Source organism: Tursiops truncatus, chromosome 1 (genome assembly GCF_011762595.2).
Source record: "Tursiops truncatus isolate mTurTru1 chromosome 1, mTurTru1.mat.Y, whole genome shotgun sequence".
In the NCBI taxonomy this organism is placed as follows: Eukaryota; Metazoa; Chordata; class Mammalia; order Artiodactyla; family Delphinidae; genus Tursiops; species Tursiops truncatus.
This window is the reverse complement of record NC_047034.1, coordinates 73,598,535-73,622,938: the sequence shown is the minus strand read 5'-3', so window position 1 is coordinate 73,622,938 and position 24,404 is coordinate 73,598,535. Positions and strand designations below refer to the sequence as shown.

Genomic DNA, 24,404 nt, shown 5'->3' with positions numbered 1-24,404 from the left:
CACCACCAAATCAGCTTTACAACAAATGCTAAAGGAACTTCTCTAGGCAAGAAACACAAGAGGAGGAAAACACCTATAATAACAAACCCAAAACATTTTAGAAAATGGGAAGAGGAACATACATAACTATAATTACCTTACATATAAGTGGATTAAATGCTCCCACCAAAAGACACAGACTGGCTGAATGGATACAAAAACAAAACCCATATATATATGCTGTCTACAAGAGACGCACTTCAGACCTTGGGACACATACAGACTGAAAGTGAGGGGATGGAAAAAGATATTCCATGCAAATGGAAACCAAAAGAAAGCTGGAGTAGCAATTCTCATATCAGAAAAAATAGACTTTAAAATAAAGACTATTACAAGAGACAAAGAAGGACACTACATAATGATCAAGGGATTATTCCAAAAAGAAGATATAACAATTGTAAATATTTATGCACCCAACAGAGGAGCACCTTAATACATAGGCAAGTACTAACAGCCATAAAAGAGGAAATTGACAGTAACACAATCATAGAACGGGACTTTAACATCCCACTTTCACCAATAGACAGATCATCCAAAATGAAAATAAATAAGGAAACACAGCTTTAAATGATACATTAAACAAGATGGACTTAATTGATATTTATACGACATTCCACCTAAAAACAACAGAATACACATTTTTCTCAAGTGCTCATGGAACATTCTACAGGATAGGTCATGTCTTGAGTCACAAACAAAGCCTTGGTAAATTTAAGAAAATTGAAATTGTATCAAGTATCTTTTCCAACCACAACGCTATGAGACTAGATATCAATTACAGGAAAAGATCTGTAAAAAATACAAACACATGGAGGCTAAACAATACACTACTTAATAACGAAGTGATCACTGAAGAAATCAAAGAGGAAATAAAAAAATACCTAGAAACAAATAAAAATGGAGACACAATGACCCAAAACCTATGGGATGCAGCAAAAGCAGTTCTAAGAATGAAGTTTATAGCAATATATTCCTACTTTAAGAAACAGGAAACATCTCGAATAAACAACCTAACCTTGCACCTAAAGCAATTAGAGAAAGAAGAACAAAAATTCCCCAAAGTTATCAGAAGGAAAGAAAGTGTAAAGATCAGATCAGAACTAAATGAAAAAGAAATGAAGGAAACGATAGCAAAGATCGATAAAACTAAAAGCTTGTTCTTTGAGAAGATAAACATAATTGATAAACCATTAGCCAGACTAATCAAGAAAAAAACGGAGAAGACTCAAATCAATAGAATTAGAAATGAAAAAGGAGAAGTAACTGACACTGCAGAAATACAAAAGATCATGAGAGATTACTACAAGCAACTCTATGCCAATAAAATGGACAACCTGGAAGAAATGGACAAATTCTCAGAAATGCACAACCTGCCAAGACTGAATCAGGAAGAAACAGAAAATATGAACAGACCAATCACAAGCACTGAAATTGAAACTGTGATTAAAAATCTTCCAACATACAAAAGCCCAGGACCAGATGGCTTCACAGGCGAATTCTATCAAACATTTAGAGAAGCGCTAACACCTATCCTTCTCAAACTCTTACAAAATATAGCAGAGGGAGGAACACTCCCAAATTCCTTCTACGAGGCCACCATCACCTTGATACCAAAACCAGACAAGGATGTCACAAAGAAAGAAAACTACAGGCCAATATCACTGATGAACATAGATGCAAAAATCCTCAACAAAATACTAGCAAACAGAATCCATCGGCACATTAAAAGGATCATACACGATGATCAAGTGGGGTTTATTCCAGGAATGCAAGGATTCTTCAATATATGCAAATCTATCAATGTGATAAACCATATGAACAAACTGAAGGAGAAAAACCATATGATCATCTCAATAGATGCAGAGAAAGCTTTTGACAAAATTCAACACCCATTTATGATAAAAACCCTGCAGAAAGTAGGCATAGAGGGAACTTTCCTCAACATAATAAAGACCATATATGACAAACCCACAGCCAACATCATCCTCAATGGTGAAAAACTGAAAGCATTTCCACTAAGATCAGGAACAAGACAAGGTTGGCCACTCTCACCGCTCTTATTCAACATAGTTTTGGAAGTTTTAGCCACAGCAATCAGAGAAGAAAAGGAAATAAAAGGAATCCAAATCGGAAAAGAAGAAGTAAAGCTGTCACTGTTTGCAGATGACATGATACTATACATACAGAATCCTAAAAATGCTACCAGAAAACTACTAGAGAAAATCAATGAATTTGGTAAAGTTGCAGCATACAAAATTAATCACAGAAATCTCTGGCATTCCTATCCACTAATGATGAAAAATCTGAAAGTGAAATCAAGAAAACACTCCCATTTACCATTGCAACAAAGAGAATATAATATTTACTAATAAACCTACCTAAGGAGACAAAAGACCTGTATGCAGAAAATTATAAGACACTGATGAAAGAAATTAAAGATGATACAAATAGATGGAGAGATATACCATATTCTTGGATTGGAACAATCAACATTGTGAAAATGACTCTACTACCCAAAGCAATCTACAGATTCAATGCAATCCCTATCAAACTACCAATGGCATTTTTCACAGAACTAGAACAAAAAATTTCACAATTTGTATGGAAACACAAAGGACTCCGAATAGCCAAAGCAATCTTGAGAATGAAAAATGGAGCTGGAGGAATCAGGCTCCCTGACTTCAGACTATACTACATAGCTACAGTAGTCAAGACAGTATGTTCCTGACACAAAAACAGAAAGATAGATCAATGGAACAGGATAGAAAGCGCAGAGATAAACCTATGCACATATGGTCACCTTATCTTTGATAAAGGAGGCAGGAATGTACAGTGGAGAAAGGACAGCCTCTTCAATAAGTGGTGCTGGGAAAACTGGACAGGTACATGTAAAAGTATGAGATTAGATCACTCCCTAACACCATACACAAAAATAAGCTCAAAATGGATTAAAGACCTAAATGTAAGGCCAGAAACTATCAAACTCTTAGAGGAAGACATAGGCAGAACACTCTATGACATAAATCACAAGATCCTTTTTGACCCACCTCTTACAGAAATGGAAATAAAAACAAAATTAAACAAATGGGACCTTATGAAACTTCAAAGCTTTTGCACAGCAAAGGAAACCATAAACAAGACCAAAAGACAACCCTCAGAATGGGGGAAAATATTTGCAAATGAAGCAACTGACAAAGGATTAATTTCCAAAATTTATACGCAGCTCATGCTGCTCAATAACAAAAAAACAAACAACCCAATCCAAAAATGGGCAGAAGACCTAAATAGACATTTCTCCAAAGAAGATATACAGATTGCCAACAAACACATGAAGCATTGCTCAACATCACTTAACATTAGAGAAATGCATATCAAAACTACAATGAGATATCATCTCACACCAGTCAGAATGGCCATCATCAAAAAATCTAGAAATAATAAATGCTGGGGAGGGTGCGGAGAAAAGGGAACACCCTTGCATTGCTGGTGGGAATGTGAATTGGTACAACCACTATGGAGAACAGTATGGAGGTTCCTTAAGAAACTACAAATAGAACTACCATATGACCCAGCAATCCCACTACTGGGCATATACCCTGAGAAAACCATAATTCAAAAAGAGTCATGTACCAAAATGTTTATTGCAGCTCTATTTACAATAGCCAGCAGATGGAAGTAAACTAAGTGTCCATCATCGGATGAATGGATAAACAAGATGTGGCACATATATACAATGGAATATTACTCAGCCATAAAAAGAAACAAAACAGAGTTATTTGTAGTGAGGTGGATGGACCTAGAGTCTGTCATACAGAGTGAAGTAAGTCAGAAAGAGAATGACAAATACCGTATGCTAACATATACATATGGAATCTAAGAAAAAAAAAAGTCATGAAGAATCTAGGGATAAGACGGGAATAAAGACACAGACCTACTAGGGAATGGACTTGAGGATATGGGGAGGGGGTAGGGTAAGCTGTGACAAAGTGAGAGACTAGCATGGACATATATACTCTACCAAACATAAAATAGATAACTAGTGGGAAGCAGCCGCATAGCACAGGGAGATCAGCTCGGTGCTTTGTGACCACCTAGAGGGGTGGGATAGGGAGCACGGGAGGGAGGGAGATGCAAGAGGGAAGAGATATGGGAACATATGTATATGTATAACTGATTCAATTTGTTATAAAGCAGAAACTAACACCATTGTAAAGCAATTATACTCCAATAAAGATGTAAAAAGAAAAAATTAGTTGACGAATCTTATAAGCAGGAGTTTTCACATAAAATTTCAGATTCCCTGGACCTTCGGGAGGTCCATTAACACCTGATCCACTTTCCCACGTGGCCACCTTCCCCTGAGGCTGAGTACCAGCTGCCCCTTCAAGTTAGGAATGCTCTCATTTGCCACAGTCCTCACCACTCCCTAGTGTCCCCAACCCTGAGGCCCCATGTCAGTTGTCACGAGTCACGCTACTGATGGTGCTCTTGGTGTTCTCCAGCCCACACCGCTTCACCACTTTACTCCAGGTCCCTAGTTCCTGCAAGCTTGTGTCTTGAGATCCTTGGTCCAGAGTGAAATGTGCCCTGGTAGAGGCAGCAGAGGGCGCTGTGGACACACACAGGAGAGGCGCCCTGGGCACCTGCTGGGATGGAAGGATGCAGGCTGCTGTCTGTGCTTCCTCCATCAGCCCGAACAATGGAGCGCAGGCCCCTCGCCCTCCTAAGAGCACTCATCACAGGGCCAGGCAGGGCCATCCTTGTTGGACTGCCCAACAAAGGGAGACAGAGTGGGTTGGCCACCTCAGGGGTCCTCAGCCCACCACCAGACACTGGCTATTGCAGGCGGGAAGGCACAACCTCAGCGGAGACAGGGGGAGAGAGGGGTGCCAGAGGAGAGGCAGCTTGCTAGCTTGCTCAGGAAGGGCAGGGCTGTGGTGTGGAGGGGAAGTGGACTAACCAACCAGCTTCCTCCCAAACCAGCTCCGGGTCAGGGCTTGGAATTTCACAAAAAGGCAAAAAGGGCTTTGTGAACATTTCTTGTCCCGGCCCAGCCCCGTTCCTGGCAGTGACACAGCCTAGCTCAGGGTTACCACACTGCTTACCTGTGAAGCAATCTTCCCGCAAGAAGGCTGAGTTTCTCAGCCAGAGGCCTATAAATGCTGGGCCCCCATCTTTCTGTCAAACCCCTCTGTGTGACTCCTGGGCTTGGGTAAGTAAGCTGCCAGTTTCCCCGGGGCCGGAGCCTGCCTGCTGACTCTTTACTCCCCTCACCCATCTTCATTTCAAACCTCCTCCTGGAAGCCCTCCTCGATTGACTGCTCACTTTAAAGCCTCCTTCCCGTTTTCTTAGGTCATGTTCTGCTGCAGCCTCCTGTCCTCAAAGGCTCTCCTTTTTGGCACTCCCTAGATAGTCTATAAACCATTCCTACCATGTGTGGAACAGGGTCATCTCCCAGTTCTGTTGCAGCCCCTGCTTTCTTTTTATTCTGTTTCCCCCCTTCATTCCTGCGTGCGTCCAGTAGGAGGTGTCAAGGAAGCTTAATGGTCTTTTCTTCTAAGCACCAGAACTCTTGCTTCTCCTTTGCTCAAACAGAGTGCAGGAAGATGGCTGACCAACTGTCGCAGCTGGAAAGCAGCATAGAAACCATCATCAATATCTTCCACCAGTACTCTATACGGCTGCAGCCCCCGGACACCCTGAACAAGAAAGAATTCAAACAGCTGGTGAAAAAAGAGCTGCCAAACTTTCTCAAGGTAGGGCTGGACCCCTGTCAGAACTGACCCGGGCAGTCTGGGCTAAGGATGGAGAATAGGGGTGCAATCTGCAATGGTCAAGGAAAAAGCTCTTGCCCCTTCAACCTAGCTTCCAGAGGCAGTGGGCTCCGTGTTTGGAACAGGATTTGGACACTGTCACTAGAGGTCATCCATGTTAGGTGGCACCAACAGACTGAGCATGTGCGGTGTGCCAGGTCCCATCCTGGGCAGGGCGTGTAGTGGCCCACCGGGACCCACTGTCCTGACGGGAGAGACACGCAACAAACGTGTTGACCAATCAAGAACACGGATAGATCCACAGCCAATAAGTACCTGAAAGAAAAACAGAGAGAGCACTGTGGGTGATGTGGGCTGGGTACGGGGAGAGGAGACTAGTTAAATGGACATGAAGGGCCCCTCTAAGGAGATGACCTTTGAGCTGAGACCTGAATTTTGGTGGGGGGAAGCAAGTGAAGACTACCCTTGGCAGGAAGCCAATGAGATTGTAAGCCTCAGATGGACTTGGAGTGGAAGACCCCAGAGGGCTTTTCTAATCCAAAGGCTCTCTGGTAAGAAACAAATGAACAGCATGTGGGAAAGGACCCAGCCCAGCACCAGTGTGTATAAAGCACTCAGTAACATGTTAGTTTATTTCCCTGATCTGAAAATGATTAAGCAGCTCTAAGAAAAGGAGGATTCGTTCCACAGGATCTTTTTGTTTTCTTTACAAATTTGGTGACTTTGGGGACACAGAAGACTGGACTAAGAAGGGTGGGACATCTAGGTCCCAGACTCAGTTCCATTCCTGGAGCGAGATGTTCCGGGATAGGTGGCCAGCCCTGCCTGGAGCCCCTCCCCACCTTGGAAAGGTGGAGAATCACAGCTGTCGGAGGTACTGGGGTTGCTGACAGCTCCCTGAAATTGCAGACCTCAGCAAGCAGGACGCTCGGTCAGGGTAGACAAGAGAGGATACAGCCAAGAGGTTGTGTGGGCAATGTTTTCCTTTGTGAGACCCCTATCCCACCCCATCCACCACGCCCCACATCCAGAGCAGATAGGCCAGGATGGGAAGCTGGGCCCCCTCCTACAGGCTGCTCAGGAGCCAGGGATCTGCCAGGGTGATGCCAAAGGTGCAAAAAAGCAGATCACGCTGAAGCGTTGCAGAGTGGGAAGGGCGTGGGAGGTGAGCTGGGCACCTGCAGTTTCCCAGGAGGAGCCTCAGCGGGGCTGCCCCAGCCAGTGGGAGGCAGGGCTGGAACCCAGTGGGGCCTGGACCCTTCACCTCCCCTCATGCCCCCTTGCACACTTATCACACCACACTGCTCTCTGTCCCCATCTCGTTTCCCTCGGGTGCTTTTCCGCCATGCAGGCTGAAATGAGTGTCACTAAGTAGTAACCTGGAGAGGGAGTGGGGAGGCGGGAAGAGGAGGGCGTGACATGGATAGGAGTAGAGGGAACGGGACAAGACCGGGCTCTGAGCCAGATCGGAATGTGCGTGTCCACCCTTCTGCTCCCAAGCCTTGTCAATCTGCACAAGGTAATTACCGTTTGTACGACTATTTCCTCAAGTCTTCCTCAAGGAAGATTCCAAGTCTCCCTATCATTGTTATAAGGACCAAATGAGGAGACATCTCTGTACTTATGAACGTGTGTGACCTCAGGCAAGTCACTCGACCTCAGTTCCTCTCCTGTAGAATGGAGAGAATTGTGGTGGCCAGGAATCAGAAAGTGTCCAGCAGATGCTCAAACTGAGGCCCAGGAGCCTGGTGTCACTCTGCCTTTGCCATCGGGTCACTTGCTGTGCTCCCCGTCCTTAGCCCTGACCACACCCAGCCCTGACTGCCCTGTGTCTCCCACCGGCAGAAGGAGACAAAGGATGACAAAGCCATAAACGAGATCATGGAGGACCTGGACACAGATGTAGACAAGGAGCTGAACTTCCACGAGTTCTCCGTGCTGGTGGGCAAGCTGACGGAAGCCTCCCACGAAGAGATGCACAAGACGGCGCCCCCAGGAGTAGGCCACAGGCACGGGCCAGGCTTCGGGGCAGGTGGTTCAGGCCACGGCCACAGCCATGACAATCACGGCCACAGCCATGGCAATCACGGCCACAGCCACTAATCAGGTCAGGCCACCAGCCCCTGCCCACCTAGGGCCACGGGGCTGCCTTAGCTGCAGGGCAGGGAGATGGGGGTGAAATATAAAGTCTTCCTCCAAGCCAGTGTTCTGTGTGCTTCTTTCCCCACCCCCTTCCCAACCTGACCTTCCTGGAGGTCTGGGGGTTTGACAGCCCTGTGGCTTAACTGGGCCTCAATGTCTGCATTCAGTAAGAACAAAACAAGAAGCAACAAAAATGTGGGTCTCTTCTGGGCCCTTTGGATTCACCTCCCTGACCGTCTCCCCACCTCTGACTCTAGGCCCCCCTGCTTAGGTCCCCGTCACCCTTCCCCAGCTCAGGACCTCTCTGTCCAGACAGTCAAAGTGGCCCTTGTCACCATAAAAAGCAAAAGGGGAGTTTCCCTTCCCCTCAACCTTCCAGCCACCCCCCAATCCTGCCCCCACCCCCTCTTCACCTAGTGCTCTCCACACGGCCATCTCTCTCCTACCAGAACCTTAGTCCTCTAGACAGAACGTGTCTGTGGAGGAACACTGAAGTCCAGGACAGATGGGGTGTGTTACCCACAAATGGAGTTCTGAATCCACGGGGGCATTGGGTGTCTCTCAGCAGACCTAGGGTCCTCCATGGATACGGGGGTAGGTAAGCACACGGATGGGAAGCAGGGGTTTGGCCCCGGGTGGACAGGAGTGTGAGAAGGGTACCTGCCTGCCCGTTGGAAGAAACAAGATCCACCCCTGGCTCTGCAGCTACAGAGCCTAACCACCGAGGGGCGGAGGTTGGACACTGGGTCCAGAGAGCCTCTCAGGCCTGAGGACTCTTATCCTAAGCCTCGAGGGCAAGCTGACCTCCCTGAGACGGCCGGGGTTCCTCCAGGCCCCAGTGGGTGGATGAGACCTCAGGCCAGCAGAAACCCTGGCTCCTCTGCAAACTCGCGGCTGACCTGGCTGCCAGCTTCCCTGCAGCTGCTGCCTCTGGTCCTCACCTCAGCAGCCTCCAGACCACTCACTTCAGAGACATCCAAGGGACTCCAGGCCTTAGAGCAATGCCGTAAAGTCCCCCTACTGGGTCATTACCGGGCTGGGGTGGGCCTTCCAAACTCCAGAGCCCAAATCAGGGTCGTCTGCTCTGCCCTGTGCTTTCAGCAGAGAGAAAACTCTGATAGGATTAGGATTGGGGGTGCTGGGAAAAGACGGACAGCATCCATCCCCCAGGTTACAAGTGAAGAAAGTGAGGCATAGAGTCGAGAAGGGACCAGTTCAAGGTCATACAGTGGTGATTGGTGAAGATATTGCAGAGAGCCTTGAATCCATCTTCCCTGCAGCCTAGATCTCACAGCTCCTTCCCCAGTGCTGAGCATGAAGCCAGGAGCGGCGGTCAGACCCCAGCTCCTCCCAGGCCACTTGGCTGTAGCCTGGCCCCTGGCCTGCCTGCTGTGGACCGTGTAGGCCCTGTTCTAAGAGCCTTTGCTGTGGCGACAGGGATTTCCGGGCTCCCACTTGAGGGTATGAGGGTGCTTCCAGGAACCACTCCAGGCTGTGAGCTTGGGGAGAAGGGTTCAGAAGCCCCCAGCCCCTGGGGGATCCCATAGGTGGGGAGACTCATCTCCTGACAGCCCTGCTAACCCACCCTCACGTCCCTGCTGTGCAGCTTGGTGCAGGAGAAAGAGAGCTGGGAGGCCTGGGTTCTACCAGTGGCCTGGCCAGGACTAGATACCTCAGGTAGGGTAGGCTCCCCCCAACCCCTCTGCCCACACAATGTGTCATAAATATGTCTATGACTCTGCTTCCTCACTAGACTGTGAACTCCACGAGGTCAAGTCCATGGCATCTGTCTTATTCTCTGCTTTATTCCGAGCACCTAGAGAGGTGGCTGATACACGGTAGGTTCTCAACAAATACTGACTGTATAGATGTTCTAAAATTCCCCACATGCTCCAGGCTCCCTTCTTGGGGGCAGGTGTAGAGAAAGGAGGGAGAGGAGGTGGGCTTAAAACCAGCAAAATGTCCCCACAACCAGTCGCCAAAGCTTCAATAAAATGCCTCAATCACTGTGAAAAAAAAAAAAAAAACAGAAGACCCTAACTATGGAAAACAGTATGGAGGTTCCTTAAAAAACTAAAAATAGAACTACCATATGACCCAGCAATCCCATTACTGGACATATACCTTGAGAAAACCATAATTCAAAAAGAGACATGCACCACAATGTTCATCGCAGCACTATTTACAATAGCCAGGACATGGAAACAACCTAAATGTCCATCTACAGACTAATGGATAAAGAAGATGTGGCACATATATACAATGGAATATTACTCAGCCATAAAAAGAAACGAAATTGAGTTATTTGTAGAGAGGTGGATGGACCTAGAGTCTGTCATACAGAGTGAAGTAAGTCAGAAAGAGAGAGACAAATACCGTATGCTAACACATATATATGGAACCTAAAAAAAAAAAAATGTTACTGATGAACCTAGTTGTAGGGCAGGAATAAAGAGGTAGACATAGAGAATGGACTTGAGGACATGGAGAGAGAGGGCGAAGCTGGGGCGAAGTGAGTAGCATCGACGTATATACACGACCGAATGTAAAATATTTGGCTGGTGGGAGGCAGCAGCATAGCACAGGGAGATCAGCTCGGTGCTTTGCATTGACCTAGGAGGTGGGATAGGGAGGATGGGAGGGAGACTCAAGAGGGACGGAATATGGGGACATGTGTATGCATATGGCTGATTCACTTTATTGTGCAACAGAAACTAACATGGTATTGTGAAGCAATTATACTCCAATAAAAATGTATTTTAAAAAATCCAGGGCTTCCCTGGTGGCGCAGTGGTTGAGAGTCCGCCTGCCAATGCAGGGGACACGGGTTCGTGCCCCGGTCCGGGAAGATCCCACATGCCGCGGAGCGGCTGGGCCCGTGAGCCATGGCCGCTGAGCCTGCGCATCCGGAGCCTGTGCTCCGCAACGGGAGAGGCCACAACAGTGAGAGGCCCGCGTACGGCAAAAAAAAAAAAAAAATCCAGAAGGTTCTGGATGTCATCATGGCATCTCAAACGGGAAGGTAAGGGCAGCAAGGGGATGGGACTCTGGAGCCCCCTCCTCAGCTTTATTCAGTCTTACCAATTCTGCCTTCATCTGCTGCACACTAGAAGCTTCCATTTGAATAAAGCGATTTGTCTTGAAAAAAGTTTGAACATTATTTGTTTAACCCAACCTGCCTCACCCTCATGCTTGAGTGATTCTCCCCAGCATCCCTGCCATGCGCTTGGCCCAGCTCTGCCTGAACTCCTCCAGGTAAGGGAGCATCCTCCTTTGGTGCTGACACTTAGAAAGTCCTTCATTACACGGAGCCAAAATCTGTCTCCTCACGCCTGCCAAGCATTAACCCTGGTTTCCTCCCACACCACTGGGGATGCAGAATAAATCTAACCTCCTCCACGCACGCAGCTACCCATCCACTTCTTCAAAATCACATCCAGGCTTCCTACAGCCTCTACACAGTTGTACCAGGAATGCTCTCCCCACCCTGAGATCTCTAGTGAGTCCCTTAGGGCCCATGAAGTCCTAGAACCTATGTCACCACCTCCATGAAGATTCCCCTGACCACCCACCTTCCTCAAGCCCATGGGGGCTTCCTCCTCCAGGCCCGTAGAACTCTCCGGTACGTCTACCTTTGCACTTGCAATAGGGAACTGTAACCCCTTATCTGCAAATCTGGCAGTGGCCCTGGATGCAGGGACAATGGCTGATTTGTCCCATGTCCCCAGGTACCAACGTGGAAAAAGCTCTCAGTGAGCATTTCAAATGGGCAAGGGAAGGTAGGGTGGTCCTAGGACCCTGTGGAGCTGGAGGGTGAAGCTGGAGCTTGCATGAGGAGAGGGTAAGGTGGGGACTGCTTTGGGCATAAAGGCTGTGCCCTTGGTCTGGCGATCTGGAGGCCAGGAGATGGTGGAGCCACTGGGCATCAGGATGGCAGGGGACAGAGCTTCATTGATCCCAAGTGTTCCCCCTTTTGCCTATCTCTCTGCTAGCTTGGTCTGAGAGGAGGAGGCTGTTCTAGGCCCCGCGGGAAGGTCTACAGCAATCCACTTTCACAAAGCCCTGTAGGATTTTCTTAAAAAAGAGCTGATCGAGGTGACTTAGCCCTTCCATCCCATTAGTCCCCTTCACCCCCAAAAAGACTGGTTTTATTGAGTAGAGAAGAGCTGGATTCTTCCCTCAGGTAAAGAATAAGAGTGTCAGGGTGAAGGTTAAGATTCCCACTCCAAGTGAAAATTGCTGACTACCTCTAGGATTAATGAGTCCTTTCAAGGAACAAAAGCTTTGGGGGTTCCCCAGCATAACAGTGATTAAAGAACAGAGAAAGCCTGTTGTCAGATGCCTGTCCCTCAGTTCCTATAAGAGGGAGTTGCCCTCCTTGGCAGTGGAACCTGAACTTCTGTGTACCTTTCTGGGCATGGTGAAGAAGTACAGTGGCAGCTGCTGGATGCTGCCCAGAGGCTTAACAACGCTCAGAACATGTTCTGGGGCCTCGGTGGTATGAAATGCTTCCAGAACTGGCCACAGAGATGAATTCTTATAGCATCTACTCATTTGTCTTCTCATTCACTCATCAGACGTTAACACCAGACTTGCTGTATGTCGGGCTCTGTATAATGCTCTGAGGGGCCCCCATGATAAATATGGCTTCATTCTGTCATTAAGGAACTCCCAGGACTGCAGGGCAGACAAGACAGCTCCTCAAATGATTCCGATATAAAAAAATGAAAGGCCAGAAAGGGATAAAGTTCTGTGAGGTTTAGAGATAGGAGGGCTGTCCTTCAGCTGGGCGGTCTCCCTGCGGGGCATGAGTTAAGTCTGGTGGCCACAGGCATCCCGGGAAAAACGTGCAGATGCTTCAGGAGGAGGAGAGCATGTGTGCAAAGGCCTGGACGTGGTCAGATGTGGGGTTTGAGCAACAATGAGGACCCCTGGGGGTGGAAAAGGGGGAGGTGGGAGATGCAGAGGAGAGGGGGACAGACACTAGGCCACAGAGCTACAATTTCATCCGGAGAACGGAGGGCAGAAGCAGTGGAGGTTTGGGGAGGGAAATGATATAATCATACTTGTATTTTAGAAAAGTCTGTTTGTGGTGTGTGGGATGATTTGGGGTGGAAATGAGACAGGTTAGGAGGCTGCTGCGATAGTCCAGGTGAGGCTAGGAGAGCCCGAGGTGGTACTTCTCAGAGAAGATGATGCCTTCAGCCAGGGTCTCAAACTACCCAGGCCCCAAGTCAGCAAGGCAGGCATGCCCCACAACCCCTAGAGGAAGAAGAGAATTGTGTGCTGTTTCCCAAGACCTTGCCAGAAAGAAATGCCTCAGCTTTCACCAGCCGGCTGAGGCAATCTTACGCAAGCCTGACACAAGCCCTTCTGTGAAGTACACTCCAGAATCCAACCTCTACACCCTGCCCCCTCCCAGGAATTACTGAAAACATGGTTTAGAAAGCCCAGTGTCATAGATTTTGACACTCCAATTACCAAAGGGACAACAGAACTGAAACAATTTGTTGCTCAAGTCCTGTTGCCTCTTGGGACTCAGGCCTGAAACAATTCCTCTACCCCAAGACTCAGGTCATCCTCCTGGCCAAACTGGACCCCCAACCCCTGTCCTCAGAGGTCCCCACTGCACACACAAGACAGGGAAAGTGGACACCAGGGGACGGCTGGCCTCCTGTGAGCGTCCCAGGGTTTCCCTTTTCTCTGCGAACTCTCCCACTTTTGCCCATGTACCCAGAATTGTCACATGTATGGTGAGATTGTACAGTGAGAGGGGGACTGTTGCCAAGACCTGAGGCGAGGGGTGAAGAGGAGGATGATCCCCGGACGGGTGCATCAAGGTGGCAGGATTCCGGCTTGGGGCACGGGGCAACCCAGCTCACTTCCGTCCATCCCCCTCCTCTCTTCTCCCTCTCCTTCTTGGTTTGTCCCTCTCTTTCTCTATCTTCCCTTCCTACATTCTCTCTGAGTCTCTCCCTCACTTGCTGCTTTCTGCCCTCCTGGTCTCAGGGCTGAGGTGCAGTCCCAAGGTGCTTGGGTGCTGCCAGGGAGGGGAATGCCTTTGAGATGTAACTCAGGGTCACATCTCACCAGGGATGATGCCTCCAAAACAAAAGATGCTCAGCTTTCAAGATGCCCATTAACAATGAAAGGAGAAAATCACAAAGGGAAACAGTTGAAGGCTTGAGAGCATTGAGCCTGGAAAAGAGAAGCGGGAGCATGTCCTCTCCACAGCAAGGTCTCCAAAGCCTTCTGTGATGGGGCATATTTGCTGCCAGTTCCCCCCACCCTCCATCACAAGCATCTCACTTTTTAGCTGTTGGTCCCTTCAGTTAGCAAACAGTAACTCAATTCTACTAAACCAACATTCATCAGTTATTCATTCATTAAAGGACCCCGGTAGGCAGGACACTGTCACAAGCCCGTAAAACACAGCAGGTCCCTGTTCGGTTGGAGCTTATGCTTAGGGAGACTCAGGCAAGAAACAAATGGCGGAAGAAAGAACAGATCATTCCAGGTGGGTATGAGCTCCACTGCAAGAGGAAGACGTGCTAGAACAACTACTAGCTGGGCTGGGGAACCAGACAGGGCTTCCCTGGGGAGGTGACAATGGAAATGAGACCTGGGTGACAAAAAGCACTGGAGAAAGTCTGGAGGGTCTTCGTCAGGTAGTGACACATGAATTATGTTTGGCCATCATGCTGGCTGTTGTGTGGATGAGGGGTTGGGGACCAGGTTGGAGGCTGTTGCAGGGATTTATTGAGCCCAGTCTTTGTGTTAAACACTCTGCTAGGTCCCCTGCCCTCAAGGAGCCTTCAACCTAATGGGGGCAACAGACACCTAAATAGCTATTTTCAATATTACGTTGTGGCCAAAAGAAAAGCAACGGTAATAAGGACCAGATGCCCCGGGAGCACAGAGGAGGTGCTTTTCCTCTGTCTTCTTGGGCAAGTGCAGGCCTGCCTGCGGGGGAGGAAGGATTAAGGAAACATTCCTCAGGCTAATGCTGAAAGGGCGAGGGTTCTGCTTGCCTGGGGCTGGGTTAGGTAATGAGAGAAATCAGAGAAGCATAGGAAGTCAGGGCCTTGCCCTTCACAGCCTGCTTTGCTTCCTTTTAACTTTGAAGACTTTTATATTGACCAAGTTATATGAAGAGTCCTAGCCATTCTTGCACCAGGGGGTCCCTGTAACCATCCCATTGAATCCAGATCCTTCTCCTGACTTCCAAAGCCCCAATATGCAAGTTGGCTTGACTCACAATGTGCAACAGCCTACCGGCCTGCAACATCCTCCCAAAGGGCATGGGTGCAAACAGAGCACCTGAGAGAGCGCTTGGGGTCCCTTATCACATACTAACACTCTTGCCCAGAGGGCTCTGTCAGACTCATCATCCCCAAAGCAGCCTGTCGGCAGGACAGGAAGGTAAGTCCTAGAGTGCCCAAGTTGAAAGCCACTCTGGATAAGAGTGGAAATATGGGAGGGGGTGTGAGCAGGAGAGCTCCCTGGAGGTTGTGCCATTTTGATTGGGCCTTGGTGGGTGACCAGGAGTTCCAGAGCCAACGAAGGGCCCGGTAGCTTGGTAACTACAGCAGGGTATCAGACACTTTTTTTTTTTTTTTTCCGGTATGCGGGCCTCTCACTGTTGTGGCCTCTCCCATTGCGGAGCACAGGCTCCGGACGCACAGGCTCAGCGGCCATGGCTCACGGGCCCACTCCGCAGCATGTGGGATCTTCCCGGACCAGGGCACGAACCCGCATCCCCTGCATTGGCAGGCGGACTCTCAACCACTGCGCCACCAGGGAAGCCCCAGACACTTTTTAAATGTTTGTGAATGAAGGGAAAAGAGGGCACTTCAGACAAAGAGAACAGTAGGACAGCAGGTGCAAAATCCAAGAAGTCTGACAGTCCATGGGGAAACTGGAGAACGTTCTGGAATGGCTGGAGACTAGGGCTTATGGCGGTGGACAGGAGGTCAATGGCGAGATACTGGAGAGGACATGTCCAATCTCTGTGGTCCTGTGGTTCTAACTGTCCTCGTATCTGTTTGCTTGTTTCGTGCTACCTGCCATCGTCCGGGGACCAGGCTCTGCATTTTGACGAAGGGACCAGAGATCACCTGGTCCAAACATCGCACTTTAAAGATGAGAGACCAGCTCAGAGAAGCAAGGTCATTTGCTCAAACTCACAGAGCCAAGAAGCAGTTGAGCCGGGAGGCTAACTTAGTACATTTTATTCCAGGTTGAAGGCTCTTTTCATCAGCCTTGGGTGCCTCTCCAACAGATGGATTTTGACCACGTTTGGGGACCCTTAACATTTTTCTAAATATGATTGAAGTTCAATTTGTGGTTCAGTTGGCTATTTTGAAACAAAATCATGGCTGTGATTGTTTTCACAATAGCAAATGTGCTCGCTTTTGTTCTTATTGGTTGGTTGGTTGGGTGGGTGGGTGGGTGGTTGGCTGGCTGGCTGGTTGGTTGGTTAGTTGACTGGCTGGATGGATGGATGGTTGGCTGGATGGCTGGCTGGATGGCTGTTTGGTTGGGTGGTTGGCTGGATGGCTGGTTGGTGGCTGGTTGGTTGGTTGGTTGGTTGCTGGTTTGTTGGTTGGTTGGTTAGTTGGTTGGTTGGTTGGTTGCTGGTTTTTACCAGATGCTAACATTACCATATACATCAGAGTGGCCACAGATACACATGAATGCATTAAGCAAGGGCACAGCTTGTTGCTCTGGCCTTTCGTTTAAAGGCCTTTAGAGAAAGACAGCACCTAACTGCCCTTAGTTACTTGTTTAATACTGGTCAACTTTACCCAAGTTACCCCTAAAATGTAACCTAAATCTGTGCTTTGGTTTAAAATAACCTTTACCTGTTGTGGCTGCAGCAGAGAGAAGATAGCTGACCAACTGTAACTAAAACCTCCTATATAAATTAGTATTTTACTATTAATGCTAATACCTAGTGAGTGCTTACTCAGCATCAGATGCTGTGCTAAGTGCTTTACACGTGTTGCTAGGTTATCTAATCCTCACCTCAACTCTGGGAAAGGTGCTGCTTTTATTCCCATTTTATTGATGGGGCAACTGAGGCTTAGATATTTTAAGTAACTTGCTCAAGGTCTCACAATTAGTAAGTGGTAAAACTAGGATCTGAATCCAGAAATATAACTTTAATCTTCATACTTGGGCCACTACCCTTTCAGTGCCCAAATATAACTTCATTCTAGATCCTACTCAAAGTTCTCCATCCCATCCAAGTATCTCAGAACATTAAAATTGGATGACACCTGAGTGTTCACCTAGTCTAAACTCTTCAAATGAATTCACCAAATTCCTTTGAATTCTTCAAAAATGAGGACAGAGATCCAGAGAGGCAAACTGTTTTTCCCAAGGTCACTCAGCGAGTGAGGGCTTTCCCTGAATGGTCCCCCTTTCTCATTCAGTGATGGAAGACTTCCAGGCTTGGGCCCCAAGACCGCCTTCTCTGGGTCCTGAATTCCTTCATCTTTGACCAATCCCACTCCACCCTCATCTTCAGCCTCTCCCCCTGCCCCATCCCCAGGAGAGGGTCTCCACAGGCTCCTGCTTCCTCGCATACTTTCCACACTTCCCACCTGCCTCAGCTTTGCCTCAGATCCACATCTCATGACATAGTAGTTTCCTCTGCTGGGCAGCCCAGCAGACCTCCAGCCCTGGGGCTTCTGTGGCCAGGACTCGTCACTTTCTGGCCTCAGTCCTGAATCCCAGCTTCCTGTGCACCATATCCCCCCAGGTTTGCACCAAATAAACCAAAATACAAACCCACCTCTGCCCCAATATAAAGCTTCTCTTCTCACTTTTCCTCATATCAGTCATACCTGGGCTCCAGCAAGTTACCTCACCTTTTAAAAATGCCGTCATACACTCTGCCCTCCTGGCCTGTCCCTCCTGCTGAGGAGGGGGCAGGGGAGCAGCTACTGGTGCGTCTGCCAGAGGCCAAGGCTGTGCCCTGGCTGCTGCGACTGTGGTGTCCTAGCCTGCTTAGGCTGCGAGAACGAATGCCATAGGCTGGATAGCTTAAACAACAGACATTTATTCTCCCAGTTCTAGAGGCTGGACACCTGGGATCAGGCTGCCAACGATGGTTGGGGGCCTGGGGAGGGCTCTCTTCCTGGCTTGTAGACTTGCTGTGTGCTCATGGAGAGAGAGAGAAATCTCTCTCTATTCTTCTTCTTATGAAGGCACTAATCCCATCACGAGGGTCCCACCCTCATGACCTAATCTAATTACCTCCCAAAGGCCCCATCTCCAATTACCATCACACTGGGGGTTAGGGCTTCAACAAGTGAATTTGGGAGGGCACACAAGCATTCAGCCCATAACATACAGGTATTCTGACATCTTGACAAAATTGACCTCTTGACCTCTGGACTAAAGGGACACCCCATCTATCCCAGACCTGATTCAGCACCAGACAGGAGTTGGTGGGCAGGGAGGTCCCCAGTGACTTCTGCCCATTCAGACTGAATGCACTTTTCACCAGGGAATAGTGACCCAACACTTGCCCCCTAGGGAGATTATTCCTGTCCTCAGAGACCATGCTCCCTCCTGTTTCCCTCTGGACCATTTACAGGGAATCAAATCAATAGCCTATTGATTCCCATACATTCATCCTTGTAAGAGATATTTCTGAAACACCTACTGCATGCCAGGCACAGTGCTGCTGCTAGAGACCCAGTGCCTACTCTCACACACACCCATCCATTGAGGAGATGGACATAGAACAAATAAGCACATTAGTGGATACAGAATCACAGCAGGAGAGAAGAGCACAGAAGGAGAGCAGCTTAGTCCTAGGGGAACATTTCACAAAGAACCTGGACTAGACCAGCATGGGGAGGGAGTCTGGCCCAAGAAGTCTTCCCTCCCCTTATCCTGTGCTGGACAGAGCTCATGCTCTCCCCCTCCTCCTGTCACTCTTCTTCTCACACCCTTTCAAAGTTCAGCCCCAAGTTTCATGGCCCATACAGGAAACTTCTGTCACTCTTCTTCACACACCCTTTCAAAGTTCAGCCCCAAGTTTCATGACCCACACAGGAAACATAAGTGAAATCAATCATCTCACTCTCTTGCTCAAAACCCCCTGTGGCTCCTTAGCACACTTGGCACAAAGTCCAAGGCCCTCCCCACAGGCTGTAAGCCCCTGCTCCCTGCTCCCTGTTTCCTGAAGGCTCTGGTCTCCCACCAGCCCCACCTCAGATCTGCATCCGCCACTGTGCTGGTCTTTGAGCAGGTTAGACACATGCCCGTCTCAGGTCCTCAGCCTCTCTCTGCAGGAACTCTTGACCCACAGACAACGGCAAGCTGCTCTCCTTCCTTTCTTTTAGATTTCTGCTCAAACACATCCCTCAATTATCATATTTACAGTATCCCTATCCTTCCCTCTGCCCCTTATTTCCTTGCTTTAGCTTTCTTCATATCACATATCATTACCTACCAGTGTATCATATGATATATCTCTATGCTAATACCTAGTGGTTTGTCTGTTGGTTCATTTTCTATCCCCTCCCCAGTAGAACGCAAGACCCAAGAGGACAGGGACTTCACGTCTTTGGTCTCTGGCTATTATAGATGCTCAGTAAATATTTGTTAAATAAATGAATAAATGAACAAATAGGGGACATTTAATAAATTATTGGTGAACAAATGAACAGAGCAGGGGTTCTCAGAGGTCTAAATGGGGACTGTCAGAACAGCAGGGGTGAGGAAGGATCAAGTTTTGTGAAAGAAAAAAAGTACACAGACACTGTTATGAACTGTTCAAGGGTACTTTTATTAACTCTCGCTTCCTTCAGGCAAGGCAAACTTCGGTGAGGAGAAGGGAAAGTCTTCTTGGGGACATTGCTGGGAAGGGCCCATCAGAGCTTCTACTCTTTGTGGATATCAGCATGGGCAGTCTTCAGCACCCTGGACACCAGGACTACGAATTCCTCAAAGGTGACCTGTCCATCTTTATCAGCATCCAGCTCTTGGAATACTTTGTCAATGGAAGGTTGGTCTTTGGTGTTCTTGGAGAAGGGGAAGCAGGGACAGTGAGCTCCCCTTTATCCAGGCCTCGAATCCCTCAGAACTCAGCTTAGGGAGGCCCGGGAACACCAACTGATTAGCCAAAACTATGTGGGAGAATCCAATGTGAGAAAACAGAAGACAGAGAGAAGCAGCTGTCTTGGGCCATCCTAGAATCAAGTCTTAACCTGGAAGATGCTGTGTAGCTCAGCAATCCAATCCCGCCCTGCCCTGCCTCTCTCCACTCTACGGAGACAGGAAGGAGCAGAGCCTAAGGTGATGGTGGGAGTTATTCAGAGAGGGAGGCAAAGCCCCTGTCCCACAGCTGGTGGGGGGGTGGGGGGAGACATCCTTGGAAGCTCAAACTGGGAAGAACCCACCCCTTGTCCCACCATCATCCTTCAGGCCTTGCCACTGCCCTCAGTGCAGGGGGTCGGGCAACTTTTCCAAGAGAGGAGCATCACATACCTTGAGGGCATTTGGAAGTTCCTTTGTGATCAGCTTCTTCAGCTCACTCTTGTTGAGGGTGTCATAATCCCCCAGCCGAATGGAGTACTGGTGGAAGATGTTGATGATTCCCTCCAGGTGGTCTTCCAGCTTCGTCATCTCCCTAACTTCGCATTCACCTTCAAAGAGACAAGGGAGGTCTTGTCAAGGGGCAGTTCCTCCCCCACCCCACAGCACTTCCACTCTCTCCTCTCTGTCCGTATCAAAGGTTTAGACAAGGGATGACTACCCCTGGGTCTGCTCTGCGTTCTCTCTGCTCTGTGTTTGATCCACGGTGAATGTTCTCATTTGCAGATAGGATGGGGAGAGAAGGACATAGAATACCGCCTAAAGTCTAAAAGAATCAGCCTTAACTGTCGCGGAGTTCCATGTCCCCCCGTCTCCTGGGGACTATAGTCCAGAGGGTGTTAATCACTCAAGCTCACCTGGGAAGGGTGCTGTGGTTGGCCAGGCTGTTCCCTTTCCCCCAAGTGTTGGTACTTAAGGGCCCTTACAGATACCAGCCACCCCACCCACCTTGGCCATCCCCAAGTCCTGAGACTGGGTCTTCCTAGCAAGAGCTGGCAGCAAGAGCTGGCATCCTTGGGCCCAAAATGCAGTCAGCCCAGAGCAGCTCCAGCAGGCAGGGGATTGTAGCTTCCAACAGCCTGCCAAGAGGCCCCCTGAAGGCCCAGCCAAGGAAAGGACACTTACCCCTCAATGCACAGAAGTGTGGAGGCAGCAGCACTGGTGAGGAGCCCTGAGCCAGGGAGGTTTTTATAAGGCAGGTGTCACCTTTGACCTCGAGTGAAGAAACTTCTCTCATTCACCATGGGGCATGTTTCTCTGTTGCTCAAGAGAAGCTTCAAACATGCGGCACTGACTGCAAAATGGGCAGCTCAGATTGCAAGAGAACAAGTTTCACTGCAGGCATGGCTCCTACCCGGAAAGGGAAGGGCTGGGGAGAGGCATTTGCTGAGTGTCTATGCAACAAAAGTGATAGTGATAATAAAAACAACCAAAGTAGACATGTAATCTGGGAAAAGAAAAAGGACATTGGTTTAAAACTAAAGAAATCTGAATATAAAGTATGGAACTTAGTTGATAATAACGTGTCAAGAGCAGCTGATTAATTGTAACAAATGTACCACACTATGTAAGATGTTAATAATAGGGGAGACTGCGTGCAGGAATACTGGAACTCTCTATATTATTTTCTCAATTTTTCCATAAATCTAAAAATGTTCTGAACTAAAGTCTAAGTGTTTGTTTGTTGGCCGCGCAGTGCAGCTTCCGGGATCTTAGTTTCCTGACCAGGGACTGAACCCAGTCCACAGCAGTGAAAGCACCTAGTCCTAACCACTGGACCACCAGGGAATTCCCTAAGTGTTTTTAAAAGTGACCATGTATTGGGCACTCACATCATGCCAGACACTGCCTTACACAAACCCTCACTTAATTCTCCAAACAGGCTTCACTCCAACAGCGCTAACCGTTTCCCCATTTTGCAGATGAAGAAAATGAGTTAAGGTTAAGGAACTTTTCTAAGTGCCAAATCCAAAATTGTCTACTTTCAAAACCTTCGCCATTTTGTAATTTTTCCCTAAAATGAGAATAGTTTTTTGTTATCAAAAATAATACATGCTTGGGGCTTCCCTGGTGGCGCAGTGGTTAAGAATCCACCTGCCAATGCAGGGGACATGAGTTCGAGCCCTGGTCCGGGAAGATCCCACATGCCGTGGAGCAACAAAGCCCGTGCGCCACAACAACTGAGCCTGCGCTCTAGAGCCCACAAGCCACAACTGTTGAGCCCACGTGCCACAACTACTGAAGCCCATGTGCCTAGGGCCCATGCTCCGCAACAAGAGAAGCCACCACAATGAGAAGAAGCCCGCGCATCACAACGAAGAGTAGCCCCCGCTGGCCGCAACTAGAGAAAGCCCGCGCGCAGCAAAGAAGACCCAAAACAGCCATAAATAAAATAAATAAATAAATTTATTTTTAAAATAATAGTAATACTACATGCTCATACTTTTTGTAGAAAACCTAATTTTTGGTAAATGACACAATCTTATATCAGACCCTGACCTTTTTCTTCCAGTTTGTGTCCTAATGCCATCAATTCTTGATTAGCCTTTTTAAAAATTCTTTCTTCCACGCTCCCCCACACCCTCCAACTCACTGTGTGAGACTCGGGGACAGAGCAGCACAAATTCCGTGGCTGCTCTCCCGGAGTTTGCAATCTAATGGGTTCAGACACCTTCCTGAATCGTAGGAAGAGTTCACCACACGTAATGGGGGTGGGGGGTTGGGGGGCACTAGTCAGGCCAAGACTAGCGACCTGGATTCCACACTGGCAGGGGGACTTGGGAGAACCAGGGCTGCCTGGCAGGCCACAGTGGGAAGGGTGCCAGGGACCAGCCTGTGCCCTTGGGCAAGCCTTTGACCTCTATGAGCCTGTTTCTTCATTTGTGTGGTCACCTCACCGGACTCCTTTAGTTCCCAGATTTGTTATGAGGCTCAGCTGACAGAATATATGAGAAAAGGCTTGAAAACAGTAAAGTGCTATCTTTAAGTTGGTTTTACTTTTGCCCTTACCCACCCAGCATGGATGTGTGGATCATTTAGCCCAGCCAGCATGAACATGAGCCCAGAGCCAGCCCTCCGGGGCCTGGCCACTGAATACTGGGGGTCTCCTAGCAGAACAAAGAGACCTGCCTCTTCTGTGTCTTGAAGAGCGTCCACTGGTGGAGGAGCCTACACTCCAGCTTTCCCTCTGAGCACCAGTCCCTACACCTGTGCCCGTCCAGAAAGGACTTCCAGAAGTCAAGGGAGTTCACACAGAAGGCTCCTGACACAGTTCCTGGCACAGGGAATAATATCACTTGTCTTACCTTCCTCCTTCCTGCCACCTGACCTCACTGAAAAGGTAGGATTGGGCCCAACAGGAAAGGCCAAGCCCAAGTGATGTTCCCTCCTGCTGCTGGCCTTGGTGCTCCCAAGGGTATTCCAGAGACTGGTGGCCTCCTGGCTATTCCTTGGGCTGGTCCTACCTCCCCATCAATAGGAACTCCTCGAGGCCAAGACTGTGTAGGAAGCTGATGCTCATGGCAGCCAAGAAGGATGAAGAGTATGGGAAACTCTTTTGTTGATAGTTTGATATAGATGATACTGCAATGGTAGATGCATGTCATTTTACATTTGTCAAAACCCATAGAATGTACAATGCAAAGAGTGAACAGTAACATGAACTATGGATTTTGGTTAACAATAGTGCATTAATGTTCGCTCATCGATTGTAGCAAACATACCACACCAATACAAGATGTCAATAACAAGGGAGCTGGGGGAGTGTGGGCTAAGGGAGTATTTGAGAACTCGCTAGACTTTCTGCTCAATTTTTCTGTAAACCTAAAACTGCCCCTGAAAAATAAAGTTTATTAATTAAGAAAAATACTACTGCCTCTGAAGTCATTATGCACAAAAAGTAATAGCATACTACACAACAGGAAACAAACTTTTCAAGTAAATTTTGAGCCAAATTGATAGAGATTTACTTTCACAACTTCCTCTATAAAGTTGGTCAAAATACCTTGACAATGGTGGGGAACCTAGCACATTAGAAAAAATTTTAACTAGCAAAAATGTGAATTCATTCTAACTCTTCTAACCTCAACAAGAAATAAACACATGCTCTAAAGTAGAAGATAGACAGAGCTTCAGGAGGAATACACTGAATGTGATCATGTAAACACCCCGAAAAAGTATATCAAGATAACTAAATTTTCATAATGCAAAAAACAATGAATTAAACTGGTAAATCTGAGTAAAGAGTATATGGGAATTGCCTGCACTGTACTTGCAATTCTTCTATAAGTTTGGACTTATCAAACTAAATTACATCAAATTGAAATGATACCAAA

At 48.0% G+C, this 24,404-nt stretch overlaps 2 protein-coding genes across 2 annotated transcripts; one reads left to right on the top strand and one right to left on the bottom strand.

Moving 5' to 3' along the window:
- Positions 1 to 5,134: 5,134 nt before the first annotated feature.
- LOC101335451 (protein S100-A9) lies at positions 5,135 to 8,013 on the top strand. The gene is made up of 3 exons (XM_004329923.4): positions 5,135 to 5,251; positions 5,636 to 5,796; positions 7,660 to 8,013. Exons 2-3 carry the CDS (start codon positions 5,647 to 5,649, stop codon positions 7,915 to 7,917), a joined length of 408 nt encoding a protein of 135 aa, XP_004329971.1. The 5' UTR covers positions 5,135 to 5,251; positions 5,636 to 5,646; the 3' UTR covers positions 7,918 to 8,013.
- Positions 8,014 to 19,738: 11,725 nt separating this feature from the next.
- On the bottom strand, positions 19,739 to 21,408 carry S100A12 (S100 calcium binding protein A12). Its single transcript, XM_004329922.4, has 3 exons — positions 21,196 to 21,408; positions 20,464 to 20,621; positions 19,739 to 19,997 (listed from the first exon to the last, which is right to left on the bottom strand). Exons 1-3 carry the CDS (start codon positions 21,305 to 21,307, stop codon positions 19,857 to 19,859), a joined length of 411 nt encoding a protein of 136 aa, XP_004329970.1. The 5' UTR covers positions 21,308 to 21,408; the 3' UTR covers positions 19,739 to 19,856.
- Between the last annotated feature and the right edge of the window lie 2,996 nt (positions 21,409 to 24,404).

Bases quoted from the DNA above. Each gene is read 5' to 3' on its own strand.
- S100A12 (XM_004329922.4), bottom strand. From the start codon at position 21,307: ATGAGAGAAGTTTCTTCACTCGAGGTCAAAGGTGACACCTGCCTTATA. The intron at 20,622-21,195 runs GTAAGTGTCCTT...GTCTCTTTGAAG, and splicing joins ACACTTCTGTGCATTGAGGG to GTGAATGCGAAGTTAGGGAG. The intron at 19,998-20,463 runs GTATGTGATGCT...CCCTTCTCCAAG, and splicing joins AACTTCCAAATGCCCTCAAG to AACACCAAAGACCAACCTTC.
- LOC101335451 (XM_004329923.4), top strand. From the start codon at position 5,647: ATGGCTGACCAACTGTCGCAGCTGGAAAGCAGCATAGAAACCATCATC. The intron at 5,797-7,659 runs GTAGGGCTGGAC...TCCCACCGGCAG, and splicing joins AGCTGCCAAACTTTCTCAAG to AAGGAGACAAAGGATGACAA.